We start from the raw sequence: 12,311 nt of genomic DNA, 5'->3' as shown, positions 1-12,311 counted from the left end.
AAAAAGATTATAAAATATTAGGCTGTATGGTATGATACCCTTTGATAGCCTTTCCAGTTGGAAAAATACAACAACTACTACTACTGACATTTGACAAGTATTTAATTTCAATAGTAGTTTGATGTCACTTCCGTTGCATACCGTAAAATGGGGCGATTAGGGACAAATTCCAACTTTATGAGCAATTTTAAGGTAGTTGTTGATGTATATAATGCTATATCAGGATCAAAATGATTGAGTCTTGGGGGCATCTTTGTTGTCTAATTTAAAATTATGCAACTAGCATTCCAGTTTAAGCAAAAAATGCAAAAATATGTGTAATCCCTATTTACCTGAAAATTGCGGTTAATTGGGACGAAATGAGAAAGATCATTGGGCGTTTTTTACCCGCTTTTTTTAAAGTCGCGAACATAAACCAAAACACTTTTAAATCATAGTGCTTCCAATCATATTTAATATTATGTGGTTATTTTAATTCATAACAATGGGAAAATGGAAATAAAAGTAAAATGAAATTCATATTTTAAGTTGACTATTTGTCCTAATTACTAAATATGACCGCTCAGTAAGTTAAAATATCACTCCGTGGTATTTTCGTAAAGTCAACCTGACTGATATCCGATAAGTGGGTGTGCATGTTGCGTTCTCTTTCTCGCCCATTGTCGTAAAACAGGTTTGGTTGCGCTCGCGCAGGTAGCTACATGTAGGTAGCGCTTACAAATATGATGACTGATTTTAAAATAACTGCAGCACTTATCAATGCCACTTATCAGCCATATAGAGATAACGCTCATGCCGCAGAGTTTATAAATATAATAAATGAGAATATAAATAGAGAAAATGAATTGGCTGATTACGTGATTCGAAACAACTTAAACAGGCAAAGAGTTGCATTCACGCCGATAGAGGCAAACAATCCCGAATTAAGAGATTTTCCACAATTAACTTACGACGAGCTATTTTTATTTACCTTGGGAATATACCATTTGAAATTGGCCAAATCTTATTGCCATGAACACATGCGGCCAAACGGAGTGTATATAATGGAATTATACCATCGCAGAGAGTTGGTAGAAAATAAAATATTAATACGAGGCAGAATACAGTCTCGTCACATAAGAGCAAAACGCTATTATACATATATACTAATAAATCCGGCATTGCAAGGAAGACAAAGCCTCGAAGGGTATTACTGTTCCTGTATACACGGCCGCCGCACTGTAGGGAGTTGCGCGCACATCGCCAGTGTGGTATACTTTTTATCTTGGGCTATATATCAAGAAGAATTTCACGCACCTGCGGCGTTTTTAGACGAAACTCTTGTAGATTTGGATGCGGCAGAATAAAAGTAAAGAGAAAAACATGTTTTTTTTATTCCTTTTTTCCTCTTGAATTATTGCACAAAAAAGTAAAAAAAAATATATTTTTTTAATGTCCAGTTTCTCCTTATTCCCACGGCTCACAGATATGGGACCTATACCATTGTAAACTAGATTCAATTGCCTATCCACCAGACCTAATTTCATTTTTGTTCGCTGTAGGTAAGTGTCCCATACAAAGGTGCCCGATGTCCTTTGCTAGGGTTGGCACTACTTTTATTTTTATATATAGTTTTAATTTATTTATTTATTTAGTTGCACCAACAAAGTGATCATCAATAAAAAAAATTGAAAAACTGACAAAAGTACATGGCAGACATCACCTCAATTATAGGTGCAATCGACAGTGCAGTAACAACAATATATATATATATACATATATAGTGGGCTTTCTTAGAAACGGTTTATATTTCTCCGTTCTTGGTAAGTACTTAGGGGCTGATATTTCTATCTGGGTTAAGAGATTAGGTGTGTCGGTTATTCCATGGATTAATCAGATGAATACCCCCACTCTGAACAGATATTAAATATTTTATTATGTATTACTTAGACATTTTTGTCCACCTTGAGATTTCATTGATCTTGTTACATGTCTCTGCAAAATCGACTTACTTATATTAAATTGCTTATCTATTTCAAATAAAGACTTATTCTCAATTTCTCTTCGATAAACCAGATTTTTACCAACAAATTTAAAAAATATTGTTATAACTACATAGACAACCCTACAAACCTGTACCTATTTATACTTAGCTCGTTTCCATTTCACGTATTCTCATCCCAATTGACCCCTTTTTCGTTGTTATTTGTACCTAACACGTCCCCAATATCCCCAAAAACAACAGATTTTTACATGTATTTTTATTTAATCAAATACATTAAAACCAATAACAACTGAGACTTACCTTTAATATATATATTGGTTCAAACACTAAATAACGTTTATAAATCATAGTCGTGTTCTATTATTATCAAATAAATAAAAGAGAGCAAAGTTTCTAGCACTAAAATAATGACCACCACAGGAAGTTAATTTCAAACGCGATTTTTTATAAGTTAGCAGCTATTATCATGCATATTCAGAGTTGTTTTGTGAACTTTCAACATTCTACTATTAAACTACAAAAAAATGGAAGATTTTGCAACGAATATAAAACTTATATTGAGCGTCGAAAGATTTTCCCGGTTTTTTCCCGATTCGCCTTTCAATCCCTAATCGCCCCATTTTACCGGTACCTGCGTGACGTTCTATAAAAATTTTACCCTCATGCGCCCAAAGAAGTTTCACTTCAAAAAAAAAATCGTAGAACTTTACTTATTCATTCTAACTCTTTTTCCCGCCGCCTATGAGGTAGAGTCTGTAGGCGCTTTGTTTTTGTGTTGTATCCAGTAGGTCTACTCCACGGACATCTTGCTTATAAGGTAATCCTCGACATCATAATATTTTTAATCACTTATTAGCTACCTACTCTAATCGACTTTTCTTCAATGGTCCAGGCTGTGGCCAAGTTTTGTCGGAGGAGATTTTTTTGTAAAATGTATTAAATAAAAGTTATAGAGCAAAAAATTTTTATAACACTTTTCTTACTTTTTTGCTTATAACTTCTTTAATTTTAAAAGAGCAAAAGTTATATAAGCATATTTGTAGGCAAAACAATTTGTTACAAATTATGACTACAATTTTTTTCTAAGCCGCATAGTTTCCGAGATATCGCGAAAAGTATTTTAACCCTTTTTTTCAAGATGGCGGCCGGGGGACAAGGGCGGTGACCCCACAAGCTTCTATTGTTATCTTAAGCTAAGCTTCTATTGACCCCCACATATGACTCAAAAATAAAATTGCGTCCTCTAAAAAATGCAAAGCTCATGTAACATTTCAATGGAGTATTGATGATTCGCAGCGATGTGTGGCCGCTGCAAAGAGCTACCGGCTAGCTAGCATCTGCTGCACTGGCGGCGTACCTGAGATTTGATCGTGTTACAGTTTAGGATAAATATATTTATTACAATAAAATATCAGTTTTGTTCCAAAATACGATTTATTCAGTACGAAACAAGTTGTAAGTAATAACATTATGTACAGAGTGAAGCAACACGCTCTCATAACAATATTGTGAGCACCTCGCGACCCGACGCACTCGTCCAGTCTCATTCATTGCATTCAGACACGGGCTCGGGTGAGCGCTGCTTACATATTTACATTTAGTATTTCATTAGAATAATTAATGATACAACAATGCAATGACAAACTCAGTACACAGAGAACCGCTCCCAACGAGGCTCCTGTAACCCGCAATATACAGAAGCATCCCGTACAAATATTACAAGTCGTTTCTACTAAGAAGGAGTACCTCTAATATTTACAGTAGTTATTGTACGAGCTCACTGACACATTTGTATTAGACGTTCATTTTTATACAGAATGAATGTATGAACAAGTATAGATGTTCGCCTAAAACAGATAAGAAAATGATATTTGTTTGTAAAAGTCGACTCTGACAGAAAGGTGTAGAGGTGTAGAGCGCGGTAGAGTTTCAGAGAGGCAGGTCGTTGTCCGCGTCGAGCCGGCGTCGCACCCACTGCATCATTGCCTCCTGTACGCATTCAACAATCTGTTTGAGATATACAATATACTTCTCGGAATTATAGAAATTAAATAATGTAATTAAGTAAAATCAAATGCAAACATAATAAAAATATTGGATGTAAGCTTTTCTAATTGTATTTTGGTCTGATGTAGATTGGTCGGAAAACAGTATTTTCGTATTGTGTAAGTAAAAAAAGCTGCAGTGAAAATTCTTTCATTTATCGTTGCATTTATCATGTTTTGAATTAGAGATTACTTTGTTTGTACTATTAATTAAATAAATAAACAAAACAAACCGTTAATAAGTGGCATGCATGCAAAGTACCTACAGATTTATATTACAAGTACATTAGACTGTGAATATAACATCAAGGTTACAAGTACATTAGGCTGAGAGTATTCTCACTGTAGCACTGTAGGCGGCGGCCGCTCCGCTAGCACTCGCTGCCGAGGAGTGCGCCGAGTTTTAGTACTGTGTGGTGTGGGAGGGAGATGGAGGGAAGAGAGAAGTGAGGACATTTGGTAGTTGATTCCTCGTGATGAGGTCCGAGAACGCCGTGACCCACAACGTGAAGTGGAGATGAGCACCAGAGCTCTGATCTTTGTTCAGAGCGACAGTGGACAGTTAGAATAAGAATAGAGATCTTCAGGCTTCGGGAGAAAAATGTATAAAGGAATTAAGAAAAGATGTGATGAGTCGAAATGTGTGCGCGTGAGGAAGCATGAACGTGTGCTGTGTGTGTGTGTGTGTCTGTGTGTTAGTCGTGATGGTGCGTTAGATGCGAGTTGTCAGTGTAGTCGTCGTAGTCGCGCGGCGCCTCTAGCTCGTCCTCGCGTCCCTCGTACTCCTCCGCGGGCTCCTCGTCCTCCTCCTCGGAGCGCTCTCCCCCCGCGCCCGCCCCCGCGGCCTCACCCTCGCGCGGCGGCAGCAGCGGCACCGACTCCTGTCGCGGACACCGCACACACACCCGTGCATCAATACAACGCCACTACCACCACTACATGCACCCTGCTACCTCCCTGCTACCAGCCCTACTAAGTCGAAACTTGAGAAAATCGCTTCCTAAGCATTGTCGTAATGTACTTATTTCTTTACCATTTTACATAAATATGATTTAACGTACTTGCGCCGTGTTCGCCGGAGTTGTGACAGCCCTGGGTGTCTCAACATGTATCTGTGCTTTGTGCTCGTGTGCACACCGACACCGGCAACCTAGGATAGCTTACTGGGAAAGCTCCTTACCGTTCCCCGCTCCCGAGTCGATTGATTCATTCAGACTCAATGCTTGTGCTAATAATTATTTTTTATTGCTAATATTGGTGCACGAGCTCACAGTCCATCCGATGTTAATTGGTCACCGGGGCCTATAGACATCAGCAACGTCAATGGCGCCCCCGACCTTGAGACATGAGTTCTAAGTTTCAGTTTTACAGTACAACCGCCGTTCCACCCTTCATACTGAAACACATTACTGCTTCACGGCAGAAATAGGCAGCGTGGCGTTACCTACCCGTGCAGACTCACAAGGCGTTTTTTCTTTTTTTTATTACGCGAGGCTATTCCTACATAGTGGAAGTAATTAGTGAACATTTGTTAGGTAAGTATTTGATGAGAGCAAATTGTTAGCTGCGTGCAGGGTTCGAGCTGTCCCGCTCGTCGAGACGACTTCAACGCTATGAATCAACCTGTTTTTCTTGTTCTAGTATTTACATGTCGGTCGCTAAAAATATATGGTTGTAAGTAGCCGCGCACCTCCCCCCCCCCTGCATTACGACACCAGCCCCCGGCTCTCGATGCCGCATCTCAAATTTCGACTCTGTGTTCCGACACCTTATATAATATTATAATAGTAATAGAAGCAGTTACATACTATATAAAGGTATATTATTCATGACACAAGACAGCGACATAAAAATTGTAAAATGCTGTGTAATAAAATATTAATTTTAAAGATATTAGTAACATCTGAACTAATTGTTTGTGATAGTTAAAAAATAAAAAAGTAACTAAGTATTGATTAAATTATTCAACAAAACTACACAAGCACACCACAATAATGAAGCCGTAAAGAAAGCCGAGTCACCTTGTTGGGTCTCCAGCCGCAGCCGGGCAGGGGCAGGCCGTCGTGTCCCAGCGGGCAGGGCGCGTCCAGCCCCGGCACGCCCTGCTCGCCCTTGTCGCCCTTGTCGCCCTTCCTGCCGCGCTTGCCGACCGGGCCCTGCCACATCCACTCGTCAAATACACGTCAAGTCACGCGGTCTACGTGTGACCACTAGACCGCTACATCGAATATCTTCGAATCAATTATTTATTCATTATGTAGGTACTGTGCAGAACGTGAATTCGTAAGGCACGAGACCATCTAGATTTGGCAATGAAGTAATAACGATAACGGATCCAGCGCCTAAACAGGGAGATATCTTCAATGTGCCCTTATAGTGAATATCTTTTATATGTACCTGTATCAAAGACATTAGTTTATAAATGTATCATTACCCAGTAAGAGAGAGCAAGCCCACTGGCAAGAGAATCATCCCGGAAGCGTACAAGAGACAAGGTTAGTGACGTGCAGCGTACTTTGTTAGTTTACTGAAAGTTAGTGACGCGATCGAGTAGAAAATATACATAAAGTGTGTCGTCCATAACTCACTGGCTCCCCCTTGTAGCCTTTGTCGCCCTTCGGACCCTACGCAGTGAAAACAATCATTAATATGGCACACAATCTCGTGGTCCACGCGCGCCCCCCGCGATACTGACCTCTTGACCGGGAATACCGTCAGTTCCCTGGAATTGGTACAAAGTTGTGTTCAGTTCGCAAATAAATAATCGTTCGTAAATAATAAAGGAGTGAAGTGACGTACCGGCAGGCCGGGGTCGCCGCGCTCCCCCTTGGAGCCGGGCTCGCCTTGTGCGCCCTGCGCGGGATCAGACAACCAATATACACGTGTGCACTGTGCGCTACACTACACTACACTAGACACGCCGCCGAGCGACTCACCTTCATGCCGTCGAGTCCGGGCGGGCCCTGTGGAACAACACCACTGTCAGTACATCTCGCTCACACACATCCACTCTGCACCGTGTCTCTCGGCGGCAGCTTCGAGACCATACAGTTTTCTTTAAACATCGTTATACCAGATTACTAATAAAAAAATATTAGCAAACAGTTTTGAGTGTTTATATGGTAAATGGAGCACGGCGTACGTACTGAGCGTCACGTGCTGACACCGCATGCTCCGCTCCTCGTCGAACGACTCAGGTCTGCTCAAGTCTGTTTGTAAAGGTAGAACCAGTGGGGCGGCGAGCGGCGAGCGACATGCAGGATGCGAGTGAGGCCGGCGTGTGCTCGGCGTGAACAGAAACACAGGGGTGCATAGCATGCAAACCTTTATTTTTCATTCAAAATAATTTATAAACAACAATATATTTGTATTCCCGGAGTATATGGTACAAATGACAACTTCGGCGTCTCATAAAAAAACTAAATTCTTAACGTTAAGCTTATATTTTATAACGATATATCGAATGAGTGACAGAGAGGGGGAGAGGGAGAGTGGGGGGACAGGGAGTGAGAGTGAGAGAAAGAAAGTCCGGCTCGGAGCGCGTCACATGACGGGAGGGCGTGGAGCCGAGCGCCAGTCCATGAGGGCTTCAACAATTAACACAATTATTCCAAAATATTGGTCGCTCTTCAATACTAACATTAAACATTGTTTTATTAAAATATGAACAAATGCTTCTAATGATTGATCTTCATAGTTCTCGTTTGACTTTGGAACGCTCTGTTGTTTGTTGTCTGAAGGTCTACATAGGTAGGCGAAGTAAGTACTAATAATTATAATGACACACGCGGGAGTGGAACGCATCGCGGTGATCTCCAGCACCCATCCTGCCGATCGTCCTGCCTCGCTTGACGGCGACGCGACTTGACGCGAGTACATAATGTTATACTTGCGTCGCTCGTCGGTGCATCGGGGCTAGCAAGATCAATCGCGATTATGGCACTCTATAGGCTCGGTCCCGAACGGTCCCGAGGATTGTACAATAACTTGATTAATAATATTAGAAGATACAATGGCAAGACAACAACTAGGGTGATTAATTCTAGACATAGATTTAGACGAAGAAGGATAGAGCCGTGGCTCAGTAAGTGCGAGTGGGACGGGAGGCCGCGGGCTGGACGCGTGCCCGGTGCGGGCGACGTGTCGTGGCGCGCCGTGGAGCCGAGCGCCGCCGCTACGAGTATGCACCGGTCCAAGGGCGCTCCGCTCCACGACGACACCTACTATATTCTAAGATTACATACATACTTACAGGACGAACGAGAAACACTTAAGACAATAAATACATTCAATCTTAACAATTCATAGAACTTAATAGAGATATGGTGTATCATTTACTTATATTGTATACGCATTATTATAATTGTTATTTTACATTCATTTTAACACTTTAAATAGTATATCACAATGTATGAGGGGGCTGCACTCTACCATGTGGCTCCAACAGCTGAGGTATCACTTACGGTAGTTGGCACCCGGTACTGGCGAGGACATTTACAAATATCTAGTTTAAAAATAATCATTTTCCTTGATTCACATGTCTTAACAATAGTAATTTAACGCCTGTAACAATTAGTTATCAATGCACTTGATTTTCTAAGTTCAATTAGGAGTAGGTACCTATGAGAAGTATCTACGAGTATATAGTGACATGTTCGGCGCGGTGGCCGGTCGGTCCGTGTGTCCGTGTGCGCGACGAACTAGGCGCGACTGTGTAACATCGGTAACATCGGCGGGCGCGCGGGTGCGACAAACGACTTCTTGTGGCTTACGACACTTCTGCGTTTCAATAACAATTATACATTTACATACATTCTAGCGCAACTAGCCTCGTAAAGTAACTAGAACATTCATTATAAACGCTAAATATTTAATAAAAATGTTCAATATTATAACATAATATAATACTGTATACTATATTAATGTATTTTTGTGGAGAACCAACATCGTTATTTAGTTCAGCAATATTTTTAAATTTATTTTATAATATTCGTTGTAGATGCGTGAGTTCTAATTCTCCGCTCTTTGTATTGGGTACATTAAGATACATATATTTACAAGACAGAGAGGAACAAAGTGGACTAAACGTTATAATTATAATGTTGATCTCATTTGAGCGATGAAAAAATATCAATTTTGTACACATCCGTAAGAGTTAATTGGTAACGCTAGTTCACTTACATTTAAGCGCAATAAATACACATTTACAATAATTTACAAGGGTTTCCACGATGACGTCACGGGGCCGCCTGAGGGTGCGGGAGGGGCGCGGGGCGCGCTCGCGGCGGCGGGGGAACACTACGTGAAGGCGAACTCCGGCGGCCAGCGGTTGTCCTGCACCCACACCGACACCGGCCCGTTAGTACACGCTCGCACGCACACACGCATGCACACGCGCACGCGCACGCGCACGCGCACATGGCGCCCGTCAGCGTGCAAGTTGCAGCGCCACGGTCCGCGGCGCGCGGACAGATGTTGTCAAGATTACATCAGGCAGTCGTTTGAGCGTCGAGCGAGCGGTCGGACATGTTATGTATATATGTATCGTTTGTTTAGCAGACTTGCACGGCAGATCGTTGCACCCCTTCAAATAAACCGCAGCGACCCAATTATTAAGATGATTGTAAAGCCGTCTGCTCAATGAAACCTTGTTACAATAGGTGTTAATATTATTATAGTGCATGCAGTATTATTTCAGTTAGGTGGGCCGTTGTTGAACGACTGTTAGTTATTGAACTATGTAGGTACTGTAACTAATTGTAATACGTATGTAAGAGAGTGTACTCACCCGGCGGCCCGAGTCTCCCGGCCTGCCCGGCTCACCCGGCAGCCCGACCGGTCCCTATAAATAAGGATTCGTATGATCTTAGAGGTCCTTAATGCTACCATCTGTTTGACCATTCATTAGAAGGTGGTAGTCGTGATAATTGCCCATACGCGTCGTGACTACTGTCCTGTCTATGACCGTGGCCACTGTAAAGATACTGTTAAAGTTACCGGCTTAAATGGTAAGACAACAAAGCGTGAGACGATTTGATACAAGGGTGATGCTGGAAGTTTATAGAACCGGCCAATTTAGAATCAAATTTAACACGTGAAAAATGTCGCTGCATGATGCTTATGCTTTTGGCTGTGGTTTTGATCCACAGGCCAGTTACAATAAACTTCAACTGGTGCTCTAAAATGCGACCCGATCTTGTGAGATTTTTATAGCTGGTTTAGGTTATTGAAGCGTGGTCGTATCAGATTCACTGATGATCCGTGTGAAGGTCACCCTGCATCTGTGACTCCGAAGGATCAAATATCAAATACGTGCGTCTCAAGATATAGTCTGACAAGAGCGTGATCAATCAGGAGATTCGGACAAGTCCGAACGAGTCAAGAATAAAAATCTTACACGATCATCTGACCTTTATTAAGGATTGTGGCACATGGAATTAGCTTCAGTCTGGATAGTTAACGATTTAATCGAAGCTCGAAAATGCCGTTGCATCGATGTCGCAAAATGTTGTTAAGATTTGATGAAGCTGCCTCAAACGCTGTCTTGGATGTCATCTCCGATGGTAAAGTCCGGGTTTATTCTTCTTTTGAAGATTTACCAACAAAAGTGATGAAAGAATCGAGAAGAAGGTGAATGGTTCATTCTTCGGAAGACTGACTATTTTGCTATAATCGTGTAGAAAATAATATATCACTTTAGACTGGTATCATCCATCACTACAGTGGCGACAACGAAGATACGGTGGAGCAAGCGCTCGCAACCTGCTCCGCATGGAAGGAGCAGCGTGTCGTCGTCACACAAACAGGACCGAACCTGTCACTGCCGACCAAGCAACTAGCCCACCAGGAAGACAATGCTCGCATTCTGAGAGTCCATCATCTCGCTGCAGGAGGCAGCCAAGCATGAGGTAAAGTGTTTCTTCAGTCTCCGTACCGATCCACTGCCGGTAAGAAGCCCGAGGAGAGACTTCGCCCAGTTCCGATCCCCACCTTCCACAGTGACAGTTTGGGTGACCGGTTGAGGCTCCGCAGCGTGCTATCAGAATTCTAGCGCGCCGCGGTGTTAATATCGATGAAGAGCAACCGGCTGGCGGTCTATCGCATTCCGACCCGTTAGGCTTATTTTATTTCAACAGGGAATGCCAAAACATTAGTGGCATCCGCTGAGCGACCCTGATAAATGGCATAGAGTTGTTTTCACAGTTGACTCCGCCAGTCGGGCGTCTCTAGGTCTTAAGGCCCTGTGTCTAGTAGCAGTATTGTCACCGGTTGTCCCTACTGTGCCCTGCGCACCGCCTGGGTGGGGGATATTTACTGAGAAATTTAACCCCGGCCTATAAAAAGAGCGGTATAGTAAAATTTGCTTGCCAGCTCTTTTGGAAGCAATTCGTGAGCAGTAGTAGTAGTAGCATCGCGATAGGAACCCATTTTACCAGGACAACAACAGGACGAATAACTGAATTTTTAAAATCCTTTGGAGTGGAATTTTTGAGTCATTAACTATGTAATTTTTGTTTACATGAAAGAATGCAGTTGCTGCTTTGTATTCGTGTGTTCTTTGATTTTCTAAAAACGTTCATGTATTAGGGTGGTTAGCGTCATTATGCTGGGGTGTGAATAGATGTGCCTATCTTGGCTATTCCTAATAAAAATTCTCGACTTTAGTCTTGTGCTTAATTGCACTTCAATTGTATATTTTAGTTGATACTTACGGGTAGTCCCATAGGGCCAGCATCTCCTTTTTCTCCTCGATCGCCCTGAAACGTTAAAAAAATTATAAATACTATGAAAAAATTTAATATACTACTACAGATACTATATGTGTAGGTCGTGACCCGTTATAAAAACGGTGAAAGGTATCCCTCCATAAAAAAATCTGGAGGTCAATACACTTTTTATCGTTATCGAGTACAGATGATCTGACGGTACGACCCTGTGATCTGCAAGACCTTCTATTATATGTTATATTCGATTTATTTTTTGGGTTTCGTGTACTTGATCTTACGTCAAATTACAATTGGAAAGTGAATTTCTAAATAGTTTCTATTTTAATTTATTTAGTACCTGGGATTCTCACAGGATGAAAGATCGATAAAACCGTAACTTACCGCCTTGCCCCGGATGCCAGGCTCCCCCTTGTCGCCTTTGATCCCGGGCGGGCCCGCCACCCCGGGGGGCCCCGACGGTCCCGGCGGCCCCGGCGGTCCCAACATCTGAACAGACACACCACTTTACATTACATTATACTAATATCTAGGTATCGTTTCCAATTTTCCAGGTTG

General features: G+C 42.0%; 1 protein-coding gene across 20 annotated transcripts in view; it reads right to left on the bottom strand.

Moving 5' to 3' along the window:
• Nucleotides 1–3,399: 3,399 nt before the first annotated feature.
• Nucleotides 3,400–12,311, bottom strand: part of LOC101743884 (collagen alpha chain CG42342) — a 380,399-nt gene continuing 371,487 nt past the window's right edge. For 16 of the 20 annotated variants that reach the window (XM_062669202.1, XM_062669207.1, XM_062669208.1 and 13 more), the window contains 9 exons: nt 12,138–12,242; nt 11,742–11,786; nt 9,818–9,871; nt 6,966–6,992; nt 6,829–6,882; nt 6,725–6,751; nt 6,618–6,653; nt 6,051–6,185; nt 3,400–4,910 (listed from right to left, as the gene is read on the bottom strand). In XM_062669202.1, the coding sequence (XP_062525186.1) occupies nt 4,725–4,910; nt 6,051–6,185; nt 6,618–6,653; nt 6,725–6,751; nt 6,829–6,882; nt 6,966–6,992; nt 9,818–9,871; nt 11,742–11,786; nt 12,138–12,242 (669 nt within the window). In that variant the 3' untranslated portion in view covers nt 3,400–4,724. Of the gene's footprint in view, nt 4,911–6,049; nt 6,186–6,463; nt 6,654–6,724; nt 6,752–6,828; nt 6,883–6,965; nt 6,993–9,817; nt 9,872–11,741; nt 11,787–12,137; nt 12,243–12,311 lie in introns of those variants that run through there. The other 4 variants (XM_062669203.1, XR_009973419.1, XM_062669206.1 and 1 more) reach the window with 4 other exon arrangements.

Source organism: Bombyx mori, chromosome 6, assembly GCF_030269925.1.
Source record: "Bombyx mori chromosome 6, ASM3026992v2".
In the NCBI taxonomy this organism is placed as follows: domain Eukaryota; kingdom Metazoa; phylum Arthropoda; class Insecta; order Lepidoptera; family Bombycidae; genus Bombyx; species Bombyx mori.
The sequence above is the reverse complement of the archived record's forward strand: the minus strand, read 5'-3'. Positions and strand labels throughout refer to the sequence as shown.